At 46.8% G+C, this 26,821-nt stretch overlaps 1 protein-coding gene across 2 annotated transcripts in view; it reads right to left on the bottom strand.

Annotated features, from left to right (window-relative positions):
* pdzk1ip1 (PDZK1 interacting protein 1) overlaps window positions 1-26,821 on the bottom strand; it is a 44,547-nt gene that overhangs the window by 4,903 nt on the left and 12,823 nt on the right. The window contains exons 1-3 of one of the 2 annotated variants that reach the window (XM_072510945.1): window positions 22,829-23,021; window positions 4,021-4,147; window positions 1,343-1,441 (exon numbers count right to left, since the gene is read on the bottom strand). In XM_072510945.1, the coding sequence (XP_072367046.1) occupies window positions 1,343-1,441; window positions 4,021-4,147; window positions 22,829-22,895 (293 nt within the window). In that variant the 5' untranslated portion in view covers window positions 22,896-23,021. Of the gene's footprint in view, window positions 1-1,342; window positions 1,442-4,020; window positions 4,148-22,828; window positions 23,022-26,821 lie in introns of those variants that run through there. The other variant, XM_072510946.1, reaches the window with a different exon arrangement.

Below are 26,821 nucleotides of genomic sequence, written 5' to 3'. Positions count from 1 at the left end.
AAGCCATCCCCTATGGGGCTAAATAACTGACCTCCAACAACCACAACCATCTTCCTTTGTGCCAGGTATGATTCCAACCAGCGGATAATTTTCTCCCTGATTCCCATTGACTCCAGTTTTGCTAGGGCTCCTTGATGTCATACTCAGTCAAATGCTGCCTTGATGTCAATGGCAGTCATTCTCAGCTCACCTCTGGAGTTCAGCTCTTTTGTCCATGTTTGAACCAAGGCTGTGATGAGGTCAGGAGCTGAGTGACCTTGGCGGAACCCAAACTGAACGTCAGTGACAGGTTATTGCTAAATAAGTGCTTCTTGATAGCCCTGTTGCTGACCCCTTCCATCACTTTACTGATTATTGACAGTAGACTGATCGGCTGGGTTGGATTTGTCCTGATAGTTATGCCTCTGTCTCTGATATCTGGTTGGCGCGATGGCACAGTGGTTAGCACTGCTGCCTCGCAGCACCAGGGACCAGGGTTCGATTCTGACCTTGCGTAACTGTCTGTGTGGAGTTTGCCCATTCTCCCCGTGTCCTCATGGGTTGCCTCTGGGTCCTCTGGTTTCCTCCCACAGTCCAAAAATGTGCATGTTAGATGGATTGGCCTTACTAATATGGCCCTTACTGTCCAAGGGTTAGGTGGGGTTACTGGGATGGGGAGTGGGTCTTGGTAAGGTGCTCTTTTGGAGGGTCGGTGGAGTCTCATTGGGCCGAATGGCCTCCTTTTGCACTGTAGTGAATCTATGATTTGTTTAGTCTAGGTCTGTGATTGGAATTTAGTTAATTGGAATCTGGGATTTGCTCCCCAATTGAGTCAGTAGCTAGGAGGCGGGAACTGTATTATTTTCAACAAAATAAATTGTAAATAGGGGAAAATATATTCTATTTCCTGGTTGCTGACACTCGCCCTTATTGTTTTTCAGGCTTGGTCCAAGTAATGACTTCAAGTGCACAACCTTTCTTTCGTGTTCAGATATATAAAACAATCAACTAATCCAATGAACAAGTGGTGAAACTGACTATTAGTTCTGATATGTAACAGAATGCGATGAAGGAACTTTTCCAGGTATGCGGTTCCTGTCTCCTTTTCCTCAGAATGATACCACTAGTCACTGTGCAGTGAGGTAAATATACCTCAGCTTGCAAAGTCTTTTTGAAGCTTATTCCCAACTGCTTCCAGAAATATTGCACCTTAAATGATTCTACTATCAGCTCATCTATTGACATTTCTTTGTAAATGACAATTATTGTCCCTGGCTATCCTGCAGGGGACTAAGTAAAACATATGGAATCAGCGCATTGCTGATATTCAAAACATTTAGGAAAAAGTTAACCATTGAGTCACCTCATAGCATCTTTTAAAGTCAGGATTTCAGTGATCTGTGTTCCATTAATATTTGCAAAGTGAACTTCTGTTGCTGGTGATTCCGGGTGATTACTGTCCCTGAACAAAACAAGAAACCAAGATTATCAAATTACATTTTTGATAATGAAGTTCAGCTACTGCGTTACCAACAGGATTCCGCTAATCATTTGGTTGTGCTGTCTGCAGGATGCTCCCTGGTAAAATATCACATTCTAGAGCTCCACTGGAATTTAATATAAAGTTCAACTTCTGGGTCATCAAGAGCTGGTTTCATTTGCTGTGCAGTTTATGCAAATAGAAGTTTTGACAGTCCACATCAATTCAAATGTTTAGAAATGTAACACTGAAAAATGTAATCTTAGTGACTGTTTATCAGCAACGAGCAAGTTTATAGTTCTCCATGCATTTTGCTAAATTGATTTTAACTGAGTGACACCAAGGCATTATTATATTTTACAATACTCTATGTGGGAATCAATTATCTCTTCATTGTGTGCAAAACATCAATCCCTCCAACCTCCCTTTCCTCAACAATGTCCTTGAACATGTTGCCACCACTGCACCCCCCCCCCCCACAAATTTGTGTCTGTCTTTCATGGAACTCCACCGTTGAATCTCTGCAATCAGTTTGAACCCCCACCACAGTATCAAAGTCACAAAAGTGACTGACAAAGGTAAGCTTTTCCTTCTCACCCTTCTCGATCACTCCATCTCCTTTCAATGCCTCTCCATGATTCCAGCTGGGTAGGACTGCATTTGCCTTTGTCCATTCTTATCTATCTAATCATAGCCATAAAAGCATCTACAGTGGCTTCTCTTCTCCCTCCTGCACCATCGCCTCCAGCGTCCCCCCAAACAAGTATCCTTGCCCCCCCACCTATTTCTTAATGACATGCTGCTCCTCAGTAAGGTCACCTGAAAGCACAATGTCAGTTTACATTAGAAGGCTGATGACACCAAGCTCTACTTCACCACTAGCTCGGTGAAAACTCTTCACTGTCTCTAAATTGTCAGACTGCTTATCTGACATTTGGTACCAGATGAGCAAAGATTTTGCCCAGTTAAATATTTGGGAACACTGAAGCCAATGTCATTGGACCTTGCCATAGACTCCACTCCCTAACCATTAACTTCATCCCTCTTGATCTGAATATTCTAATACACTCCTGGGTGACCTTACACGTTCTACCCTCCCATAATTTGAGGACAAGCAAAACTTTTCAGCCTGCTTTCTAACTCAGACCAAATCCTATTCACCCATCATCGTGGTGCCCGTTGACTTACACTGACTCACGAGCAAGCAGCACCTCGATTTGAAAGTTAGCACCCTCCTTTTCAAATCTCTCCACTGCCTTGTCCCTCCCCATCTCTGTAATCTCCTCGAATCCCACAAGCCTCTGAGATATCTATGCTCCTTATATAATGACCTCTTGAACATCTCTGATTTTAATCACTCTCATTAGTAGTCAGACCTCAGCTACCTTAACCCTAAGTTCTGGAATTCCCTCCTGGTATCTCTTCACCTCTAACATCACTTTCCACGATCTTCCTATTATGCCCCCAAATCCTTTTCGTGACTTGGTGTCATAATTTGTTTCATAATGCTCCTGTGAAGTGGCTTGGGACATTTTATTACATCAAATGCTGTATAGGCTCTGGTCAGATCCCATTTGGAGTATTGTGAGCAGTTTTGGGCCCCATATCTAAGGAAGGATGTGGCTTGGAAAGCATCCAGAGGAGGTTCACAAGAATGATCCCTGGAATGAAGAGCTTGTCATATGAGGCACGATTGAGGACTCTGGGCCTGTACTCATTGGTGTTTAGAAGAATGAGGGGGGACCTTATTTAAACGTACAGGATACTGCAAGGCCTGGATAGAGTGGATGTGGAGAAGATGTTTCCACTTTAAGGAAAAACTAGAACCAGAGGACATAATCTCAGACTGAAGGGACAATCCTTTAAAACAGAGATGAGGAGGAATTTCTTCAGCCAGAGGGTGGTGAATCTGTGGAACTCTTTGCCGCAGAAGGCTGTGGAGACCAATTCACTCAGTGTCTTTAAGACAGAGATAGATAGATTCTTGATTAATATGGGGATCAGGGGTTATGGGGAGAAGGCAGGAGAATGGGGATGAGAAAAATATTAGCCATGATTTAATGTCGGAGCAGACTCAATGGACCAAGTGGCCTAATTCTGCTCCTATGTCTTATGGTCTTATGGTCTTACATGGGAACATCCCAGAGGGATCTTCAACTCATCACTGGGGTACGCTCTGAATGTGACAGTGGGGAACTTGGAAGTTATGGGCCTTTAACTCTGTCATTAAGATACATGAAATCAGTCTGCAGACATTAATAGCATTTGTCAAGCATCAGTTTTAGGCCTACAGATTAATCCTGTTAACTGGAGACATGAACAAATTGTCAACTGTATTGTATTATCCCAAACCACACCGCTGCACATCAAGAGCTGCATTGGTGGTGATGTCCAAACAGCATCCTCATTGTAACTCTTTGTAATGGCATGAGACTAAGGAAAAGAAGAAACATATGAGATTAAAACCGCCTATTGCGAATTCCAAAATTATTTGCGTAAATCAATAAACTGTCAACCAGGAAGGAGTTCATACTTAAAAGTAAAGTAGTTCAGGTACTTACTCGGATTCTTTGCACCAGACTTTATTCATGATAAACCCAATGAAACATACGCACAAAAATACAACTACTGCAATAATTCCTGTAAGCCAGGGTTGTAAAGCTCTGCCAGTCTGTTCTTTAGGTTGTTCTGTTGAAACAAAGTGCATAAAAATCACCATAAATTAAATCCATTTCATGTAATTGAATTGCCCTTTCAAGGGCCTAAAATGGTTCAGTGCAGAATTTACGCTGGTTTCTAAGGAAGCCATTCACATTTTAGGTAGTGCTGCATAAATTCTAATATATTTATTTATTTGTGGCGTTTGGATGTTACACGTTTTAGGTGTTCATTAATATGACACCTTTACATGCTCCCAAATTCCAAACATTAATAACATTATAAAGATACCTAAAAATTTAATTTCGACACCAGTGGGATTTCAGTATCAGAGTAAAGAAATGCAAGGGTGAGGATTCTACAATGGAAACAATGGTGAGACTATCAATGCTCACTGCTATCAGTAAATTGGACAGAAATATCTGGTGACTACATATGCACAGTAATACAAGGAAAATCTGAAATTGCTGTTTGAATTTCCTAGCTCCTCTACGATGAAATCTCTGTTATGGTGCTTCACAGAATCATACAGCTTTATGGCAAATAAGGAGGCCATTCGGCCCATTGTGTTCATGCTGGCTGAACAAGAGCTATCCATCCAAATCCCACTTTCCAGTTCTTGGTCCATAACCCTGTAGTTTATGACACTTCACGTCCGTATCCAAGTACTTTCTAAATGCGATGAGGGTTTCTGCCTTTACTCTCTTGTGTTCTGTGTGATGACCGTTGTAATGGTGTACATAGAATATCTAGTTGTTTAACTAGAAAGATGATTTAGTGACAAACACGTGGAAAGGTAACTGACGAACTATAATACAGAGATGGCTACTAAATGAATTCAGTGAATTCTCCTGGAGCTACTCTAAGTGCGACTATCCTCTTGAATGACTCGCTACCAACTGCCAGGTGTCTCAGGTCACATGATAGATCTCTCTCACCACCTGCTGGTCGGGAGGTCATACCGATAACTATGTGCACTGAAAGAAACCATATACATAGATGTGTACATGCATATCACCATACTCTCCTTTCAGGCAGTGAGTTCCAGACCACCAACAGAAATTTCTCCTCAATTTCCCTTCTACCAATTACTTTAAATCTAATTGCCCTGGTTATTGATCTCACTGCTGAAGTAAATACCCTTTTATACCTCCTTATAATATCATGAAATCTCCCCTCAGTCATTTCTATTCCACAGAATACTGTCCAGCCTATCCAATGTTTCAGCATAGTTCAAACTCTCCATTCCAGGCAATATCTCACAAATCTCTTGAACATCTAACAGGAGGAGGAGGCTCCACAAACATCATCAGCCTTAATGATGGGGGAACCAGTATGTCAGTGAAAATACAAGGCTGAAGCATCTGCAACCACCTTTAGCCAGAAGTACCTCATTCTAAGGTCTACAGTATCACAGATGCCAGTCTTCAGCTAAGTGGATTAATTCCAAATCATAACAAGAAACAGCTGAAAGCACTGTGTAAAGCAAAAGTCCTGAAAACATCCTGGCTCATTGTTGAAGCGAGCGTCTTCTTTCTTACTCTTAACTTTCTAACTGCTGTGACCTGCCGTTTGAAACCTTTGTCACTGTGAACAATTTCCACAGAAGCCCAACTTTCTTAACTTTGTCTTCATGACTTTAGTTGCCTGAGGCTTGGAGTAATTTTGATTCAGGCTCTCAACCCGCTCAAGTATAGCAATAATAATAATAATCTTTATTATTGTCACAAGTAGGCTTACATTAATACTGCAGTGAAGTTACTGTGAAAATCCCCTCGTCGCCGCACTCCGGCATCTGTTCGGGTTCACTGAGGGAGAATTCAGAATGTCCAATTCATCGAACAAGCACGTCTTTCGGGACTTGTGGGAGGAAACTGGAGCACCCGGAGAAAACCCACAAAGACACGGGGAAAATGTGCAGACTCCACACAGACAGTGACCCAAGCTGGGAATTGAACCCGGGTCCCTGGCGCTGTGAAGCAACAGTGCTACCACTGTGCTACTATGCCGCCCTAATGATGTTCCTATAACTCACTGACCATAACAATGACAAGTAGCCTAGATGGAGTCTGATCAATTCCTCACACAGCAACAATATAACCTGAACTACTGCAATCCATACGTTCTTTTTACTAAAACAGCCAAGAGCTGGGCTGATGATTTCATAGGTCAACATACCCCCTAAATTTCCAAACAGCTCTGCATGCTGTATAACTATTCCATTTACATACCTGTTTCTTTGTTTTTTGCATATAGATTGCTTTATTCTCAAACACATTGAACTGCATTCACTACCTACCTATTTGGGCATAAATCCTTCTCAATCTAATTGTATTTGCTGAGAATTTCCTTGGAGCTTCTCCCACTCTGCTGCTGCAACTTTGACAGAATCTCTGCTCCTGTTTGCAAAAACAGTTCTTACCAAGATGACAGCAGTTATGCTGAACTTAGACAAAACACTAAATAGACCTCTGCTGCACTATTATGTGCAATTCTGGGCACCACACTATAGGGAGGATGTAAACGCATTGGAGAGGGTGTAGAAGAGGTTTACAAGAATGGTTCCAGGGATGAGAAACTTTGGTTATGAGGATAGACTGGAGAGGTTGGGACTGTTCTCCTTGGTGAGAAAAAGGCTCAGAGGAGATTTGACAGATATTCAAAATCATGAGGGGACTGGACAGTCACTAGGGAGAAACTGTTCCTGCTCGTAAAAAGATCACGAATGAAAGAAATTTGCAAAAGAAGCAAATGTGATGAGAGAAAAAACTTTTTCACACAACGAGTGTGTTGAACGCGCGATAAGCAGAACACATAGATGATGGTAGAAGTGAAAGAACAAGGTTTATTCCAATACAATTACAATACTCCTCCACTCCCACAAGGGCCTCCTTCCCCGACCTGCACCGGTTTTTATACACCTGGGGTTCTCCTTGTAAAGGATAAACCCTGTCCTCTTAAAGGAGAAGTCCTGCCTCCCTTAAAGAGGAAATTCATATTCTGGGGAGGTCATGCGAAATCATATGGTCCTGATCTCGGAACCTCCATTGGGGTTATAACAGTGTGCTTCAGGCCTGGAATGCATTGCCTGGCAGTGTGGTGGAGGCAGGTTCAATTGAGGTATTCAAGATGGCATGAGATGATTACTTGAATAGAAACAATGTACAGGAGTACGGGGAAAAAGCAGAGGAATAGCAGAGGGATGGCTTATTTGGACAGCCGGCACAGATACGATGGGCCACATGGTCTACTTCTGTGCTGTAACAGTTTTGTGGTTCTGTAATTCAGTGGAGTATGAGAAGCTCCAACAATACTGCAATTGTGTTAGTATGTTGGGAAATATTGTGATTGCCTCATTGCCTCTGCTTTTGCTGCCCTTTATTCTCCTTTCAACTCAGTTCCATATCTCCAAATGGAATCATGTTAAAAGTCACAATAGACAACTGAGACCCAGATTGACAAAGGGAGATCATGCAGCATACTGGGATATTTAGAAAGCTTTTGACCCATTCCACATCGCTACCTATTGCTAATGCTAGCAATTACAGAATACGGGTAAATAATGGATAGAAATTGAGCTCAGAAGTGGGAAACCAGCTATGAGAACTTTCCGAGCTAGAAGTAATTGCTAAGTAAAATACCCCAATGATTGAACTTGGAACTGGTGCTACTTCAAAGCACAATATCTGTTAGGGTTACAATGAACTTTGAAAACAGCTATTCGAATTAGTTTTTCCCCTGGATTTGATTTTCAATCAGAAGAGCATATCTGAGATAATTACTTTGTTTGTTCCATCAGAAATTTACCACAAGTGAAGAAACAGAAGAATTTATAATTGACAACATGACTGACTGTTCACGGAGCACTGTACAATTTCTGGTTTCCAGCAAAACTCCCACGTCACAAACTCCAAAGAGAGGAGCAGATCTCCTTGGAGGCATTTCTAACATGCATTTTTTGGGAACATTTAAGGGTTGATTCTGAGGTTGTCATTCATAGAGTCACACAGTACAGAAAAGGCCCTTCGGCCTATCGCGTCGGCGCTGGTCAAAAACAACCACCTAACCATTCTAATCCCATTTCCCAGCACTTGGCCCATAGCCTTGTATGTCCTGGGATCGCAAGTGCACATCTAAATAATTCTTAAATGTTATGAGGGTCTCTGCCTCCACCACCCTCTGGGTAAAAAGGTTTTTCCTCACATCCCCTCTAAAACTCCTGCCCCTTATCTTAAATCTATGTCCCCTGGTCATTGACCCTTCCACCAAGGAGAAACGTTTGTTCCTGTCTATTCAATCTATGCCCCTCATAATTTTATACATCTCAAGCATAATCTTTCTCAGTATCCTCTGCTTCAAGGAAAACAATACAAGTCTATTCAATTGCTCTTCATAACTAACACTCTCCAGCCCAGGCAACATCCTGGTAAATCTCCTCTGCACCCTTTCCAGTGCTATCACATCCCTCCTGCAATGTGAATTCCAGAACTGCACACAATACTCTCGCTATGACCTAACCAACATTTTATACAGTTCCAGCAAAGCCTCCCTGCTTTTAAACTCTATGGCTTGGCCAATAAACGCAAATATACCATATGTCTCTTAACCACTGTATCCACCTGCTCTGCTATCTTAAGGGACCAGTGTACATGCACAGGAAGATCCCTCTGCACCTCAATGCTTCCCAGGGTCCTGCTGTTTATCATATATTCCCTTGCCTTGTTTGTCCTGCCCAAGTGCATCACCTCACACTTCTCCGTATTGAATTCCATTTGCCACTGATCAGCCATCTGACCAGCCCGTCTATATCCTCCTGTATTCGTAGGATATCCTCCTCACTATTTACTACCCCACCAATTTTCGCATCTTCCGTATACTTACTGATCAACCTATCTACATTCACATTTAAATCATTAAATAAAGCACAAACAGTAAGAGCCCCAACACTGATCCCTGTGGGACCCCCCTGGACATAGGCTTCCAGTCAGAAAAACACTCCTCAACCATCACCCTCTGCTTCCTGCCACTCAGCCAATTTTGGATCCAATTTGAAAATTTCCTTGGATCCCATGGTCTTTTACCTTTGTTACCTTATCAAAAGCCTTGCTGAAGCCCAAGTAGATTACATCAACTGCATTTCCCGCATCTACACACCTGGTCACCTCTTCAAAAAACAAAATCAAATTGGTCAGGCATGATCTCCCCTTAACAAGACCATGCTGACTATTCTTTTTTAAAAAAAATATCTTTATTGAAGTTGTTTAACACAATTTTTCACCCTTACAAACAAAAACCCCACCCCCCCTCGTAACAAAATAGAAAGAAAACGCACATAGCAAGATTTAAACATAGTAAAACGATATGTTACAGAGCTTTGTACACTGAATTCCTCCCGTCCATGCGGGTTTTCCAGATCTTTCATGTGTTCTCTTGCTCAAATACCCCCCAGGCAAACCCCCCTTTCCCGAGACATCCCCCCCCCCCCCCCCGGGTTGATGCTGCTGCTGACCGACCCTTATCTAACGCTCCGCAAGATAGTCTAGGAAAGGTTGTAGAACCCCTGCGCAGACCCTCTCAAGGCAAACTTTATCCTCTCCAGCTTAATGAACCCAGCCATGTCATTTATCCAGGCCTCCACGCTGGGGGTTTTTGCCTCCTTCCACATTAGCAAGATCCTTCGCCGGGCTAGGAGGGACGCAAAGGCCAGAATGCCGGCCTCTTTCGCCTCCTGCACTCCCGGCTCATCCACTGCTCCAAATATTGCTAGCCCCCAGCTTGGCTTGACCCGGGCTTTCACCACCTTAGATATTGTTCCCGCCACTCCTCTCCAGGACCCCTCAAGTGCCAGGCATGACCAAAACATATGGACATGGTTCGCCGGACTTCCTGAGCACCTCCCACATCTGTCCTCTACCCCAAAGAACCTACTCAGCCTCGCCCCCGTCATGTGCGCTCTGTGAACCACTTTAAATTGTATCAGGCTAAGCCTGGCACACGAGGAGGAGGAATTAAACCTCCCTAGGGCATCAGCCCACAGCCCCTCCTCAATCTCCTCCCCCAGCTCCTTCTCCCATTTACCCTTCAGCTCCTCTACCAACGCCTCCCCCTCTTCTTTCATCTCCTGGTATATTGCCGACACCTTGCCCTCTTCCACCCATACGCCCGAGATCCCCCTGTCTTGGATTTCCTGTGCCGGGAGCAATGGGAATTCCCTCACCTGCCGCCTCACAAACGCCCTCACCTGCATGTATCTGAAAGCATTTCCCAGAGGTATCCCAAACTTCTCCTCTAGTGCCCCTAGGCTCGCAAACGTCCCATCAATGAACAGGTCCCCCATTCTTCTAAACCCCGCCCGATGCCAGCTCTGAAACCCCCCGTCCATCCTCCCCGGGACAAACCGGTGGTTACCCCTGATCAGGGACCACACCGAGGATCCCATTGCACCCCTGTGCCGTCTCCACTGGCCCCAGATCTTTAGCGTTGCCGCCACCACCAGACTCGTGGTGTACCTTGACGGCGAGAGCGGCAGCGGTGCCGTCACCAGCGCCCCCAGACTCGTTGCTTTGCAGGACGCCATCTCCAACCTCTTCCATGCCGCCCCCTCTCCCTCCATCACCCACTTACGGATCATCGCCACATTTGCTGCCCAGTAGTAGAGCCCCAAATTCAGTAGCGCCAACCCTCCTCAGTCCCTACTGCGCTCCAAAAACCCTCTCCTTACCTTCGGGGTCTTATTTGCCCACACAAACCCCAGAATGCTCCTGGCTACCCTCTTAAAAAAGGCCTTGGTGATCACGATGGGAAGGCACTGAAACAAAAAGAGAAACCTCGGAAGGACCACCATTTTGACCGACTGCACTCTACCCGCTAGCGAGAGCGGTAACATGTCCCATCTTTTGAAGTCCTCCTCCATCTGCTCCACCAGTCTCGTCAGATCCAGTTTATGTAGGGCCCCCCAACTCCTGGCTATCTGAATCCCCAGGTACCGAAAGCTCCCCTCCGCCCTCCTCAGCGGTAGATCGCCTGTACCCCTTTCTTGGTCCCCTGCCTGTACTACAAAAAGCTCACTCTTCCCTACATTAAGCTTATAGCCTGAAAAATCCCCAAACTCCCTTAGAGTCTGCATGACCTCCACCATCCCCTCCACTGGATCCGCCACGTACAGCAACAGGTCATCTGCATAAAGCGACACTCGATGCTCCTCTCCCCCTCGGACCACCCCCCTCCATTTCCTTGACTCCCTTAATGATATGGCCAAGGGTTCAATTGCTAATGCAAACAACAGGGGGGACAGGGGGCACTCCTGTCTCGTCCCACGGTACAGACGAAAATACTCCGACCTCCGCCGATTCGTAACCACACTCGCCACTGGGGCTCTGTAAAGGAGCTTAACCCAGCTAATAAACCCTCCCCCGAACCCAAACCTACGCAGCACTTCCCAGAGGTACTCCCACTCTACTCGGTCAAAGGCGTTCTCCATAGCTGCCACTATCTCCGCCTCTCCCTCCACCGATGGCATCATTATCACGTTTAAGAGCTGCCGCACATTGGTGTTTAGTTGCCTGCCCTTTACAAATCTGTCTGGTCCTCGTGAATTACCCCCGGGACACAGTCCTCGATCCTCGTAGCCAGCAATTGTGGCAGCAACTTAGCATCCACGTTGAGGAGCGAGATCGGCCTGTACGATCCACATTGCAGCGGGTCATTGTCCCGCTTTACGGGGGCAGGGTCCCTCCCCTCCCTCCCTCCCCTCCCTCCCTCCCTTGCCTCATTAAAGGTCCTCACTAGCAGCGGGGCCAACAGGTCTATGTACTTCCTGTAGAACTCCACCGGGAACCCTTCCGGTCCCGGGGCCTTCCCTGCCTGCATATTCCCCAAACCTTTGCTCAGCTCCTCCAACCCAATTGGTGCCCCCAAACCAGCCACCTCTTGCTCCTCCACCCTCGGGAATCTCAGTTGGTCTAGGAATCGTCTCATCCCCTATTCCCCCGCTGGGGGCTGGGATCTGTACAGCTTCTCATAGAAGGCCTTGAATGCCTCATTTATTTTCGTCGCACTCCGCACCGTAGCTCCCCTTCCATCCTTAACTCCACCTATTTCCCTCGCTGCCATCCTCTTACGGAGCTGGTGTGCCAGCATCCGACTCGCCTTCTCCCCATACTCGTAGGTCGCCCCCTGCGCTTTCCTCCACTGTGCCTCTGCCTTCCCTGTGGTCAACAGGTCAAACTCCGTCTGGAGACGTCGCCTTTCCCTAAGTAATCCCTCCTCAGGGGCCTCTGCATATCTCCTGTCCACTCTTAAAATCTCCCCCACTAACCTCTCCCTTTCCAAGCCCTCTATCTTCTCCCTGTGAGCCCTGATGGAGATTAGCTCTCCCCTGATCACCGCCTTCAGCGCCTCCCATACCACCCCCACCCGCACCTCCCCGTTGTCGTTGACCTCCAAGTACCTTTCGATACACCCCCTCACCCTCCCACACACCACCTCATCTGCCAGCAGTCCCACATCCAACCGCCACAGCGGGCGTTGGTCCCTTTCCTCTCCCAACTCCAGTTCCACCCAGTGCGGGGCGTGATCTGAAATGGCTATGGCCGAATACTCCGTTCCCTCCACTTTCGTGATCAGCGCCCTGCCCAGAACAAAAAAATCTATCCGGGAGTAGGTTTTATGCACGTGGGAGAAAAAAGAAAATTCCCTGGCCTGTGGCCTGGCAAACCTCTACGGGTCCACTCCCCCCATCTGATCCATAAACCCCCTAAGCACCTTGGCCGCCGCCGGCCTCTTTCCGGCCCTAGATCTGGAGCGATCCAGTGTGGGTCCAACACCGTATTAAAATCCCCACCCATTATCAAGCTTCCTACCTCCAGGTCCGGAATGCGCCCCAACATGCGCTTCATGAATCCGGCATCATCCCAGTTCGGGGCGTATACATTTACCAATACCACCCACGTCCCCTGCAACTTACCGCTCACCATCACATATCGCCCTCCGTTGTCCACCACGATATTCTTGGCCTCAAACGACACCCGCTTCCCCACCAATATTGCCACCCCTCTGTTCTTCGCGTCCAGCCCCGAATAGAATACCTGTCCTACCCACCCCTTTCTTAACCTGACCTGATCCGCCACCTTCAAGTGTGCCTTCTGGAGCATGGCCACGTCTGCCTTCAGTCCCTTTAAGTGCGCGAACACTCGGGCCCTCTTTACCGGCCCATTCAGGCCCCTCACACTCCACGTTATCAGCCGGATTGGGGGGGGGGGGGGCTCCCACCCCTGGGCTCCCCCCCCCCCCCCCCCCGCCGACTAGCCATCTCCTTTTCTCGGCCAGTCCCGTGCCCGCGCCGCCCTCACCCTCCAGTCCCCCAGACAGGGGACCCCCGCCCTGACCACCTCTTCTGCGTCCCATTCCCCTTCGGCCAGTGCAGCAACAACCCTTTTTCTCCCCCCCCTCCCCCCCGCTAGACCCGTGTCTAGCTTTTTTGCTCCCCCCATAACACTCCCGTAAATCAGCTGACACCTGCTGCCACCGGCTTCCCCCGCCGTCCCATTGACCCCCCCCCCCGTGTGGGAATCTCCCAATCAGTGTGCGTTCCTCCGGTCCCCCTCCCGCCTTTCTTCCCTAGCGCGGGGAACAAAAACCCGCGCTTTCCTAAGCCTACCCCGCCCCCTCTGGGGCAGCTCCTGTCGCGGCCTTGTCTCTTTTCCCCCATCGCCATCCCCCTCTCTCCCCCAGCCCGTGTAACATTTCCTGCTCGTGATTAACACCCTATATACAACAACCATCAAACATCCCCCCCCACCCTCACAAACCCTCAGTTTGAGTCCAACTTTTTGGTTTGAATAAAGGTCCACGCCTCTTCAGGCGTTTCGAAATAATGGTGCTGATCCTTGTATGTGACCCACAATCGCGCTGGCTGCAGCATTCCGAATCTCACTCCTTTCCGGTGCAGCACCGCCTTGGCCCGGTTGAAACCCGCTCTCCTCTTTGCAACCTCCGTGCTCCAGTCCGGGTATATTCGGATCTCCGCATTGTCCCACCTGCTGCTCCGCTCTTTCTTGGCCCATTTCAAGACCCTCTCTCTGTCCGTGAAACGGTGAAACCTCACCACAATCGCCCTTGGCGGCTCGTTAGCCTTGGGCCTCCTCGCCAGCACCCGGTGTGCCCCATCCAGCTCCAAAGGCCTCGAAGGGGCCTCCGCGCCCATCATCGACTCCAGCATCGTGCTCGCATATGCCCCGGCATAGGCCCCCTCCACTCCTTCAGGGAGACCCAGGATCCGAAGATTCTATCTCCTCGACCTGTTCTCCAGGTCTTCGAATCTTCCTGCCCACCTTTTGTGCAGCGCCTCGTGCTCCTCCACTCTCACCGCCAGGCCCAAGATCCCGTCCTCGGTCTCATTGACTTTTTTCTGCACCTCCTGGATCTTTACCTCGTGGGCCTTCTGGGTCATCCCTAGTCCTTCAATCGCCGACAGCATAGGCGCCAGCATCTCCTTCCGCAGCTCCTCGAAGCAGTGCTTGATGAACTCTTGCAGCTCCGGCCCGCATTCCACTTTATCCCCGGCCGCCGCCATTTTGTCTTTCTTCCCTCGCTTCTCCCGCTGCTCCAATGCCGCTTTTTTGGCCGTTTCGCTTCTGGTCCGGTCCATAAATGATGAAGGGGGACCTCCCTCTTCCCTTCCCACACGGAGCATCTTCAAAAAAATCCCGTTGGGGCTCCTCTAGAGAGCCCGAAAGTCCGTAATAGCGGGAGTTGCCGACTCGTGCGGCTTAGCTCCGCATCGCCGCAACCGGAAGTCATGCTATTTTTGATTAATCCCTGCCTCTCCAAATGCAGATTAATACTGACTCTCAGAATTGCCTCCAATTGTTTCCCCATCACTGAGGTTAGACTGACTGACCTGTAGTTTCCTGGTTTATCCCTTCCTCCCTTCTTGAATAATGGAACCACATTGGCTATCCTCCAGTCCTCTGGCACCTCTCCTGTGGCCAGAGAGGAATTGAAAGTTATTGCCCGCACCCCTGCTATTTCCTCCCTTGCCTCACTCAGCAGACTGGGATACATTTCATCTGGCCCTGGAGATTGGTCTACCTTTAAGCCTGCCAGACCACTCAGAACCTCCTCTCTGTCTATGTTAATCTCTTTAATTTTATTACAATCCTACTCGTCCAGTTTAGAATCAAGATCTCAGGCCCATCGTTGTCCTTTTATCTGGAGGTTTTATTGGAGAAGCTGGCTTTGAGAAAAGTGACTGTGTTTGGGCAAAAGGGAAATCTTCCAGTGGACTCAGTGTATGGGGAGCAATGGCCAAGGATGTTGATGTTGTCTTCTCAAAGCTTCAGAGTATTAAATTTATCAAAAATGTTCTGCAGAATGAAGAGTACTGGACAAAAGAATGTCCGGGAATAGCGGTGGGACCAACAAATCCAGGAATGTCCGTGAAAAGCACCAGTATTTTACAAACACCAAGCACTCAGTCCACAGCGTGCCATCACATCTTCATGGCCACTTTCCATTTTCCAACTTTCCCACATGTCAGGAAGTAGGGGTTGGTGTCGAGGGTAAACGCGTCGGACGGTAATAAAAATATTATCTCAGCATTTTGTTATGGGGTGTATCAGTTAGAGAGCACATCAAAGGAGAGGATTGTCACTGTAAAACGGCTTGGGTCAAGATCCAGTTAATGGCCCATTTACGTTTAAGTTGCGAGAATAACTTCAGCCAACTTTCTTCCCTCCTCCAAACCCAGGACAGTTTTTGTTGGGTTCTTGGGTCCAAAGTGACACCCATGTGCTTGCAACTGGAAGGATCAGATGGCAGCTGTAGTGATCTGTACATCTGCACATACATTTGCACATACACCAGGGACTGCAGCACAGATGTGACAGCCACAGCATCACTAGAGGGATCATCAGAGACGGGTATAAAGGGTCGAGCCCAAGGCAGGATCCGCTCTTTGAGAAGCACAGAGCTAGGGAACAGCAGCACATAGTGGTAGCTTAGCATAGGCAGTTTACCTTAGTTTCATTGGTGATACCTCTTGACTGCTTTACATCTAGTTGAGCTCTGGAAGCAGAACAAACCCTTTGAATAAAGTGTTAGTGTTAACTGTAAGTCTACAGTCGTTATTCAGAATTAGAGAATAACATATAGTACCAGGAGTGGTTTCAGCAAGCCAGCTAGACACCAGCAAGAGAAGAGAACTTAAACCAGACATTCGATCAAGGAAGGCCTCGCAGCATGCGGACCCTTCAGATACCAATCGGCACGGTGGCCCCAATCCAACCTCCACGCCTGCTCAAGACCACTGGTAATATGCATTCCAATTGGAAACTTTTCAAACAACAGTTCAAAATATATCTAGAAGCTAAGGATCTAACCTCAGCGTCTGATGCCAGGAAGATAGCCTTGCTCTTATCCCTGGCAGGTCCACAGGCATTAGAAATATATAATTCCTTTATCTACCTGGAAGGAGAGGACAAGGGCAAGCTGGAAATAATCATCAAAAAATTTGAAACCCACTGTCAATCTGAAGTCAATGAGATATTTGAAAGATTCAAGTTCACCAGGCGTTTACAAAAAACGGGAGAACCTTTCAGCAGTTTTGTAACTGATTTAAAATTACTAGCTCAATCCTGCAACTTTGCAAACCTCCGTGACTCCCTCATCAGAGACCAGATAGTCAATGGTATATCTCAGTGTTCTTCAAAGTCGGGGGCGCGACCCGCGTGTGGGTCGCAGGCGGGTGTCGGGAGGGTCGCGGAGCCGTTGTCCGCGGCACTCCCGATCGCGCAAATCCCCGCGCAGCAGCCGGCTTTTCATAGCGCCGGTTGCAAGCGGCCGCGAACATGTTAAAAAACAAATTTGGCCACATTCCGCATGCGCGCACGGTGATAAGCGCGCACGCGCAATGCGGCCGCTATTTTTTAAACGGTTGCAGCTTTTTGTTTTAGCGGTAGTGGTTTTTATTCATTTATTCATTTATTTTATTCATTTAATTTTTATTTTTTTCATTTATTTTATTCATTTTCTTTTCTTTACAAGTTCGGGGGGGTTTATTCATTTTTTTCATTTATTTTACTTTTTTTTTTACAAGTTCGGGGGGGGTTTTATTTGATAAAATTTTACAGGAAAAAAATTCAGAACTTTGGGCAGATGGAGACTCCATACTTTCCGACACCAGAAGGCTTCACCTTCATCAAACAGGTTCCATTGGAGGAGCATGTACGAGGGCCAAAGGGACCCAAAACCATTTCCTCCATTTTTGTCAGCAGCAAACAAGGTCAGAGAAAATGGTGGGTCGGGCAGGTCGGCCGGCGTGGGTCGCGAAGGTCGGCCGGCGTGGGTCGCGAAGGTTGGCCGGTTGGTAAAAATGGGTCTCCGGAAAAAAAGTTTGAAGAACACTGTTATATCTGATGAGGGACTTAGAAAATCTTTATTAAAACGCAAAAACCTTACCCTAGAAACAGCCATGCAAAGATTATTTATGAATCTACTTATGAAAAAAGTAAAGAAGAATATGAGGAGTTTACTTACCAGGACCAAGGCCTTCAGCACAAGGTTGAGCCCGTCAAAATGGTGGCCCAGGCGTCCAGAAGGCGCTCCTCTAGCGGCAATCCCGCGCATGCGAACCTGGATGCAGGCCACACGCATGCGTATTTCTCCCGAAGATTTGACACATGAGAAAGGCCTACTGCGCATGCGCGAGCGTGGAGGGACAGCGCCATGACGTGTCCCCGTTGCTGACACGCCCACTTAAAAGGGCAATATCCAGCTTCTGGAAAACAATGTTTAATGTGTGGCAAATACAACCACTTTGCCTCACAGTGCAGAGCTGCACTGCAAATGAAGACAACAAGACAGAAACACATGAACTTCAACGTAAAAAGCATAGACTCAACAGAGCACATAAAAAACAATGATGAGTATTCCTTGAATGAGGACAACCTCGCTTGTGGCAACTCGTTTGTCGTGGACACGATCGAGACAATTGAGGAACATGACGCAACAATCGCCACGCCTCACCCGGTCAACAGCATTGATTCCAGCAGTGAGTGGACTGCGACTGTGCAAGTCAATGACTTTCCATTAGTCTTCAAGCTTGACACTGGGGCCTCAGCTAACCTCCACACCAATAAGGATCTCCATTCGATTCCAGGAGACCATGAAATAATACCCGCTGCATGTCGGCTGAAGGACTACAACGGCAATCGGATCGCCTCAAAGGGATCGTGCCATCTCCGGGTGAACAACAAGACGATACGCAAGCAGCTACGATTCGAGATTGTAGACGACAATAAATCATCACTGTTAGGCGCTCAGGCCTGCAAAGACTTGCGGCTGGTGCAACGCATTTACATGCACACCCAGGATCCATCAAGCCTAGAAGCTAAAATTCACAGCATGCTACAAGAATACCCCGACGTATTCAAAGGCATGGGCACCCTACCCTGCCAATACAAAATCATGCTGAAGACAGACGCCAAACCCGTCATTCACCTGCCCAGGAGGGTTCCAACTCCACTGCAGGAGAAGTTGAAAGCGGAACTCAACAGACTGGAGTCACAAGGCGTAATATCGCGAGTCACACTGCCGACTGACTGGGTTAGCTCCATTGTCAGTGTTAAGAAATCTTCTGGAGATCTTTGCATATGCATAGACCCGAAGGACCTGAACCAGAACATTCGCCGGGAACACTACCCCATCCCCAAGCGTGAAGAGATCACATCTGAGATGGCGACTGCTCGTATCTTCACCAAACTCGACGCCTCACAGGGATTTTGGCAGATACAGCTCGATGACTCGAGCAGATTACTGTGTACGCTCAACACGCCATTTGGACGTTTTTTCTTCAATCACATACCCTTTGGCATTATCTCTGCATCAGAGATCTTCCACAGGATAATGGAGAAAATGACCGGGGGCATCGAGGGTGTCAGAGTCTATGTGGATGACATCATTGTATGGTCCACCACTGAAGAAGAACACCTCTGTCGTCTGAAGAAGGTGTTTCAGAGGATTCATAAATATGGTTTGAAACTTAACCAGGCAAAATGCACATTTGCGAAGGAGTCTGTAACCTTTTTGGGTGACACCATAATCATCTCAGGGTGTCAGTCCTGATGAGGCAAAAATCGCTGCAATATGGACCATGAAGACGCCACACGACAAGAAGGCGGTGCTACGATTTCTGGGCTTCGTCAACTTCCTCGGCAGGTTCATCCCAAACCTGTCCGCACGGACCTTAACTTTACGCAATCTCTTCCGAAAGACCACTGCGTTTGAGTGGACACAACGTCACCAAAATGAATGGGTGGATCTCAAACAGCAACTAATGAGGGCACCGAACCTTGCTTTTTTTAATGCAACGAGACCCACCAAGATCTCCACTGACGCCAGCCAGGACGGGATTAGCGCCATTCTCCTCCAACAGGCCGACCAGCCTGACTGGGTCCCGGTGGCATACGCGTCCAGGGCCATGACCACAATTGAATGCAGATATGCACACATCGAAAAATAATGTCTCGGACTCCTCACTGGGATTCTGAAGTTCCATGACTATGTGTACAGCCTGCTCACGTTCATAGTGGAAACCGACCACAGACCGTTGGTCCATATCATAGACAAGGATCTAAATGACATGACACCTCGTCTGCAGCGCATCATGATGAAACTGCGAAGGTATGATTTCACCCTAGTATACACTCCGGGAAGAGATCTTGCCATTGCCGACACACTGTCCCGATCAATTGGTACTGACAATGCACCATCAGCCCCTATCAGAGAAATCGAGACCCAAACACAGTTATGCATGGAGAATTTGCCTGCTTCGGATGAGAAACTTTGCCTAATCCGACAGAAGATGCAGAAAGACGCAACCTTACAGAGGGTGCTGCACCTACTCCAGCACGGTTGGACGAGGGGACAATGTCCACAATTTCAGAATGTCAAGTCAGAACCGATTGAAGTTGACGGCCTGCTGCTACGCAATGCGCAGATTGTGATTCCGGCCACTCTCCGCGCCGAGATGCTACGCAAGATTCATGAAGGCCACCTAGGAATTGAGAAATGCAAAAGGCGAGCACGAAAGGCTGTGTACTGGCCCAGCATGAATCAAGACATAACGGACATGGTCATGATACGTGACACCTGTAAAAGACATCAACCCGCACAGTGTAAAGAACCACTGCAGCAACACAAACTCACAATGGCACCGTGGACAAAAGTGGCCATTGACCTATTTCATGCCACAGGGCGTGATTACGTCTTGATCATGGACTATTACTCAAACTATCCAGAGGTACTGAAACTCCATGATCTCACGTCTTCATCTGTCATCAAGGCGTGCCAGGAGACATTTGGACGACATGGAATCCCGCGTGTGGTAATGTCAGATAAAGGTCCCTGCTTCGCGAGCTGGGAATGGAAAGGGTTCTCAGACCGCTACAGCTTTCGGCATGTAACATCCAGTCCGCGCTACCCACAGTCAAATGGGAAAGTGGAAAAGGGTGTCCACATTGTTAAACAACTTATTAGCAAGGCAACAGATTCACTCTCGGACATCAACCTAGCGCTGTTGTCCTACCGAGCAACCCCATTGAGCTCAGGACTGTCGCCAGCGCAGATACTCTTCGGCAGGGACATCCGGACAACCCTCCCGGCGATTCAATTCCGAGACCCCGGTAACACTCTGGTACTCGACAAAATGCGGCTACTACGGTCCAAACAAAAACAATACTACGATCAACATGTGATACCACTCAAGCCACTGAACATGGGCGACATCGTCAGGATCAGGGACCCAGAAGGCGGTTGGTCTAAGCCAGCCATGGTGATCAGGCAGAAGGCACCGCAGTCCTACATGGTCAAGTCGTCGGCGGGAGTACTCTTTTGCCATAACCGCTGGGATCTGTTGATGCTTCGGCCTACAACGCCCGTGTTTCCCACACTGGACTTGACCAAGTCCATTAGTCCACAGGACGTTCCTCGCCACACAACGCCAGACAGTACTCTTGATGACATCAAACTGTCATCCCCACCACCACCGTTAAGACGCTCCAGCAGAAGCCGTAAGGCACCTGACCGGCTAGATTTGTAACGACACTTCAACACATCCACAAGACAAATATGAACATTTCTCATGATGGACTCATAACACTGTTAATTGTTTCTGTATTACTGTATCATTTTCGATGTGTGCAGCTTTGCTTATTCTCACCACTTGTTGTGTACAGTTTTCTTGAGGCCAGTCTAGAAAACATATCAAGTCAAAAGGGGGGGATGTAGTGATCTGTACATCTGTACATACATCTAAATACACCAGGGGACTGGAGCACAGATGTGACAGCCACAGCATCACTAGAGGGATCATCAGAGACGGGTATAAAGGGTCGAGCCCAAGGCAGGATCCGCCCTTTGAGAAGCACAGAGCTAGGGAGCAGCAGAACACAGGGATAGCTTAGCATCGGCAGTTTACCTTGGTGATACCTCTTGACTGTTTTACATCTAGTTGAGCTCTGGAAGCAGAACGAACCCTTTGAATAAAGTGTTTGTGTTAACTGTAAGTCTACAGTCGTTATTCAGAATTAGAGAATAACATAGCAGCATCATAACATGCTGCAGTGCCAGGTAAACACTAAAGTGCTGAATTTAAGGAAGACCACAGCAAACAGTGGTGAAAATAGAGTAATTATAATGCATAACATGTAATCTGTGTAAAAAGCTTAGTGGCCGAGAGCTCTAACGGAACAACTCACTCGTCGGAGGCCTGTCAGTACCTCATTTACTCAGATAGTCAGCGAAAGCAGAGCTCGGAAACAAACAAGATTTCAGAGTAAAGTCATTTCACCCTGTCCTCCGCATTACTGATGCCCAAGAGCCACAGACAGCGCCACCTCAAAACTGGACTTCGGGCTGCTTTCCACCGGCAAGTGCGAGGATGAGATTAGTTCAGTCATTCTTGAGCAACTGCGTTTTGAGGTTGAACAGTGCAGGGCGTTCGAGCAGCGTTAACGTTTAACTCGCCGGTTGTGTGCTTATACTGAAATGACCAAGGTTTCCGGAAACATTGCAGTGTTTATTGTAGCCCAGTGAGGTTAGAGGAGAAGGCTGGCCGATCGATATTACACTTGCGTAGCTGTAAGGAACCGACAAACTGTTGGACTGGTGGCCTGTGTCGCTTTGCAACAATGGATTCTGACTCGGAATACCTTCATCAGAAAACTGAACAACATCGAGGCTTATTTTATTAATTGTGCCTTTCACCGTATGATCACCTTTCACTCAGTCCGAACGCCCCCCTTATTGAAATAAAGGTCATGAGAAAGATAGTTTGTTTTTAAAAATACCTACGGGACAAAATGTTGAATTTACAAAAATCCGAAATGACAATCCGATGTGTTTCTAATGCCATGAAATGGACTCAACTTCCGGAAAAGTAATGAAATCGATCCTAAAATAGCACCCAGCCGGTTATAATATTTGAATTACTTAAGGATGTGTATTGTTATTGTTCTCTGGAGGCTTCCTAAACCACCTTGGAGATCAACGTTTACTGAACACTCTTTTTTTCTAAGTATCAACAATACTGGGGAACAATGTTAACAACTGTTAACATTTTTGCCTCAACGGGTCTCTCGAGGTTTAGCTGGGTTTTAATTCGATTCACGCGTTATACGATCCTCGCATTTTAAATAAAAACTATTCACCTACCATTCTGGGTATTTACAGAGACCAATGCGATAAAAACACAACACAGCTGAAGACCTTGGCGAAACATTGTGGATTGTAAATGGATTTCCCAAACTCCGAATTACACCTCTTGGTGCAGGGTTACAGATTGGCTGGGATCCTGAAGATCTACATTCCGTGTGCTTGCTCACCACGCCGCTCCTACCTGACACCCACTGTGACCTCGCATTCATCTGCAGACTAGCTTCATTGCAAGAGGTTTAAAAAAAAATTATGATTGAAAATTAGTAGGGGCAGAAAATGGAGCAGTCTTAAGACTTTTTCAACTGAGGGACTGTTATGTGCCAGGGTTTAGAGAACCCCAAAGTATACCTTGGAGTTCACCTGACCCACAACTTTTACTAGATTGTGGTATGGGGAGCACACGGCCCACTCTACAGGTGTGGTACACCAGAAATGGAAACTTTTTTTTCAAGCAAAACAATGTTTATTCTATGAACTCAAGTTAACCTTTTTAAAACATACAGTGAACATCTTAGAAACCATTAATTCAAATACAACCCCCAAACACTACAACTAAGTAATTCTTAAAGCTTTCCTTTTAACATCCATAAGACTTAAAACACCTTTCAACATATGGTGTTGCTCAAGTTTAAAGTTTGGACTCCGTCACGGATATAGTTGAAGGTATGTTACCCCACAAAAGTCAGCATACAGATTTGTAAGGATAACACCAGTTATAAAATTCATCTTATACACCAATATTCACAATAGGTACACAGTTCATGTTATCCAATTGGTGATCAGATACCCTACATTCTGAAACCAAGTGACAGACGCCACCCTAAACAACTTTAACACATTTCTCATCAATTACCCCAGATGCATGTCACACTGGGAATCAATCAACTGCTCTCACCGGAGATCTGTCTTCCATACATGAGTTTCCGATCTCTGCTCTCGAAGGACATGCCTTGGAATCTTCCCCCAAATAATACATTTCTTCACATGCCTTGACCAAGGATCCACATCCAGGTTTTCAACCTTTCCTTTCTATGTCCCCCCCAGGGTTGCCATATGCATTTAAGCTTCTTTTCCACACAATCTCTCAGATACCCAGCTGTACCAACAGAACACCACTGCTTCACAGGCCCATTGTAAGGAGTCATCAGCCTTCTGGTCATCTTGCTCTCTGGTTTTACAAGCCCACTTCACTTTCCATCTGTTTTCTGCAGCTTTGCCTTTTAGGAGTCTCTTTCTGCTCCTCACTCTTAACTTCACTGAACAGAACTTGTTTCCAAGATTCCTGGTTTGAGTTAGGTCGACTAGAAAGATGTCCTGGGACTGCCTTCTGTCCCTCTCCCTGGTTTTGGAGCAATTTCTATTTTTTAGCTTGGAACCTGCTCTCTGCGGTCTACCTTCATGTTTCTGTTCCAGCCGTTTTTGTGAAAAGCTCCTTACTTCTTGGTTACATTCTTTCAACTGAACTCAAACTGCCTTTGTTGCCTCTTTTGGCTATGGTTGTTTGGCAATGGCCAAATTATTTTACACAGTATTTGTTTTAGAGTCGTACAAATCTCATTAAAATGCAGGCATCTTTTAAAGTGAAACTAAATTTAAATTGCCTTAACAAACAACTGCAGAAATAGAAAGAAAAGCTAAACACACATACATACAAATATAAGTTACTTACAACTATATCTATTTCTTAACATAAGGATGAGAGACTATAGTTATGTGGACAGATTGGTGAAGCTGGGCACTTCTCCTTGGAGAAGGGAAGGTTGAGAGGAGAATTGTTAGACATTAAAAATCATGAAAGGTCAGAATAGCATAAATGGGGAGAAACAGTTCTCATCGGCAGAAGGTTGAGAACCCTAAAATGATTAACAAAAGAACAAGAGGAGACATGAAGAAAAACTTATTGTGCAGCAAGTGGTTGGATATGGAATGTACTGCCTGAGTGTATGGTGGAGACCGATTCAATTATGGTTTTCAAAAGGGAACTAGATAATTATCTGAAGAGAAAAGATTTTACAATAATATAAAAGCAATAAAGTCGAGGAGTGGGACTAGCTGTGTTGCTGTCACAGAGAAATGACACAGAGAAAATATGGAAAGCCAAGCTTTCCAATTACACTGGGGGAACCTTGATCATCGTTGGAACCACCAGCACACCAATGGTTTATAAAGAACAAGAGGTCCGTCTACCGCTAGTTGTCATGGAAGGACATAGACCCAGCTTCATGGGAAGGGACTGGTTACATCAGATCAAACTTATTTGGCTAGAAATATTTTTAATTTCCAACGGTGTCCTTCAAGATATCCCGAGAAGGTACGAGAACGTTTTTCACAGTGAACTAGGTGGACTAAAGGCAACAAAGTCAAAATCTACATCAATCTGGAATTGACCCCTAAGTTCTTTAGAGCCAGACCAGTCCCTGATGTGCTGCATCAGAAGGTTGAAGCTGACCTCAAGAGATTAGAAGAACTGAGCATAATCAAACTGGTTCAGTTCTCAGAGTGGCAGCCCCCATAGTCCCCTTTCTAAAGCCTGATCATTCCATAAGAATCTGCGGGGCCTACAAGTTAATCATAAATCAGGCTGCTTAGGTGGATAGGTCCCTGATCTTCCACATCGAGGACCTCTACGCAAAGCTGTCTACTCTAAATGAGATCTCAACCATGCATATCTTGAATTAGAATTGGAGGAGGAATCCCAGGAGTTTGCCACCATAAACACCTATAACGGCCTTTTTCAGTATACGAAGTTGCCATTTGCTGTCACATCAGCCTGTGTTATTTTCCAGCGAAAGATGGAATATCTCCTTCAAGGGATTCCCACGGTGATGGTCTATTGACAACGTTTTGGTCACCGGCACCACTCCTGAAGAGCACATGCCGAGCCTGGAGAAGGTGTTAAGAAGGTTTTGGGATGCAGGGGTCTGGCTGAAATGCAAAAAATGTGCTTTTCAGGCCTCAGAAGGGACATGTTTCTCCCTGTGTCAGCGTGGGTTTCCTCCACAAGTCCCGAATGACATGCTGTTAGGTGAATTGGACATTCTGAATTCTCCCTTTGTGTACCCAAACAGGCGCCTGAATGTGGTGACCCGGGCTTTTCACAGTAACTTCATTGCAGTGTTAATGTAAGCCTACTTGTGACAATAAAGATTATTATTATTATTCCATGATAGGAGATAGATAGATAGAATTTACAGTGCAGAAGGAGGCCATTCAGCCCATCGAGTCTGCACCGGCTCTTGGAAAGAGCACCCTACCCAAGCCCACACCCCCACCCTATCCCCATAACCCAGTAACCCCACCCAACACTAAGGGCAATTTTGGACACTAAGGGCAATTGTAGCATGGCCAATCCACCTAACCTGCACATCTTTGGACTGTGGGAGGAAACCGGAGCACCCGGAGGAAACCCACGCACACACGGGGAGAACGTGCAGACTCCGCACAGACAGTGACCCAAGCCGGGAATCGAACCTGGGACCCTGGAGCTGTGAAGCAATTATGCTAACCACTATGCTACCGTGCTGCCCTCATGGTTCCGACCGCCCCATCATCTTTGCCTCGAGGACCTTTTCAGAAGTGGAGCGGAACTGTGCTCAAATCAAGAAAAAGGGTTTAATGGTCATATACTGTGTGAAGAAATTCCAACAAGTTGCGTATGGGCTGCAATTTAATATAGTCACCGACCATAACCCCCTACTGGGCCTTTTGAGGGAGGACAAACCAAAGCACCAATAGCTTTGGCTAGGGTGCAGCACTGGGCCTTGCTGCTGGCGGCCCACAATTATGCCTTCCAGCACTGGCCAGACATGCAGATTGCCAATGCAGATGCATTGAACTGACTCCCCCTGCTGAGAAGTATACCACCCTCACCTGTACCCCAGGAGATCATATTGGCCTTGAATTTCTGAGGCACCTTCACATTTGTAACTGAACCCAGGAGGATCCCATATTATTGAAAGTAAAGAGGATACATACCTGGTGTCACTATGA

This window comes from Scyliorhinus torazame, chromosome 7 (genome assembly GCF_047496885.1).
Source record: "Scyliorhinus torazame isolate Kashiwa2021f chromosome 7, sScyTor2.1, whole genome shotgun sequence".
NCBI classification, from domain to species: Eukaryota; Metazoa; Chordata; class Chondrichthyes; order Carcharhiniformes; family Scyliorhinidae; genus Scyliorhinus; species Scyliorhinus torazame.
This window is presented reverse-complemented; position numbering and strand designations above follow the sequence as displayed.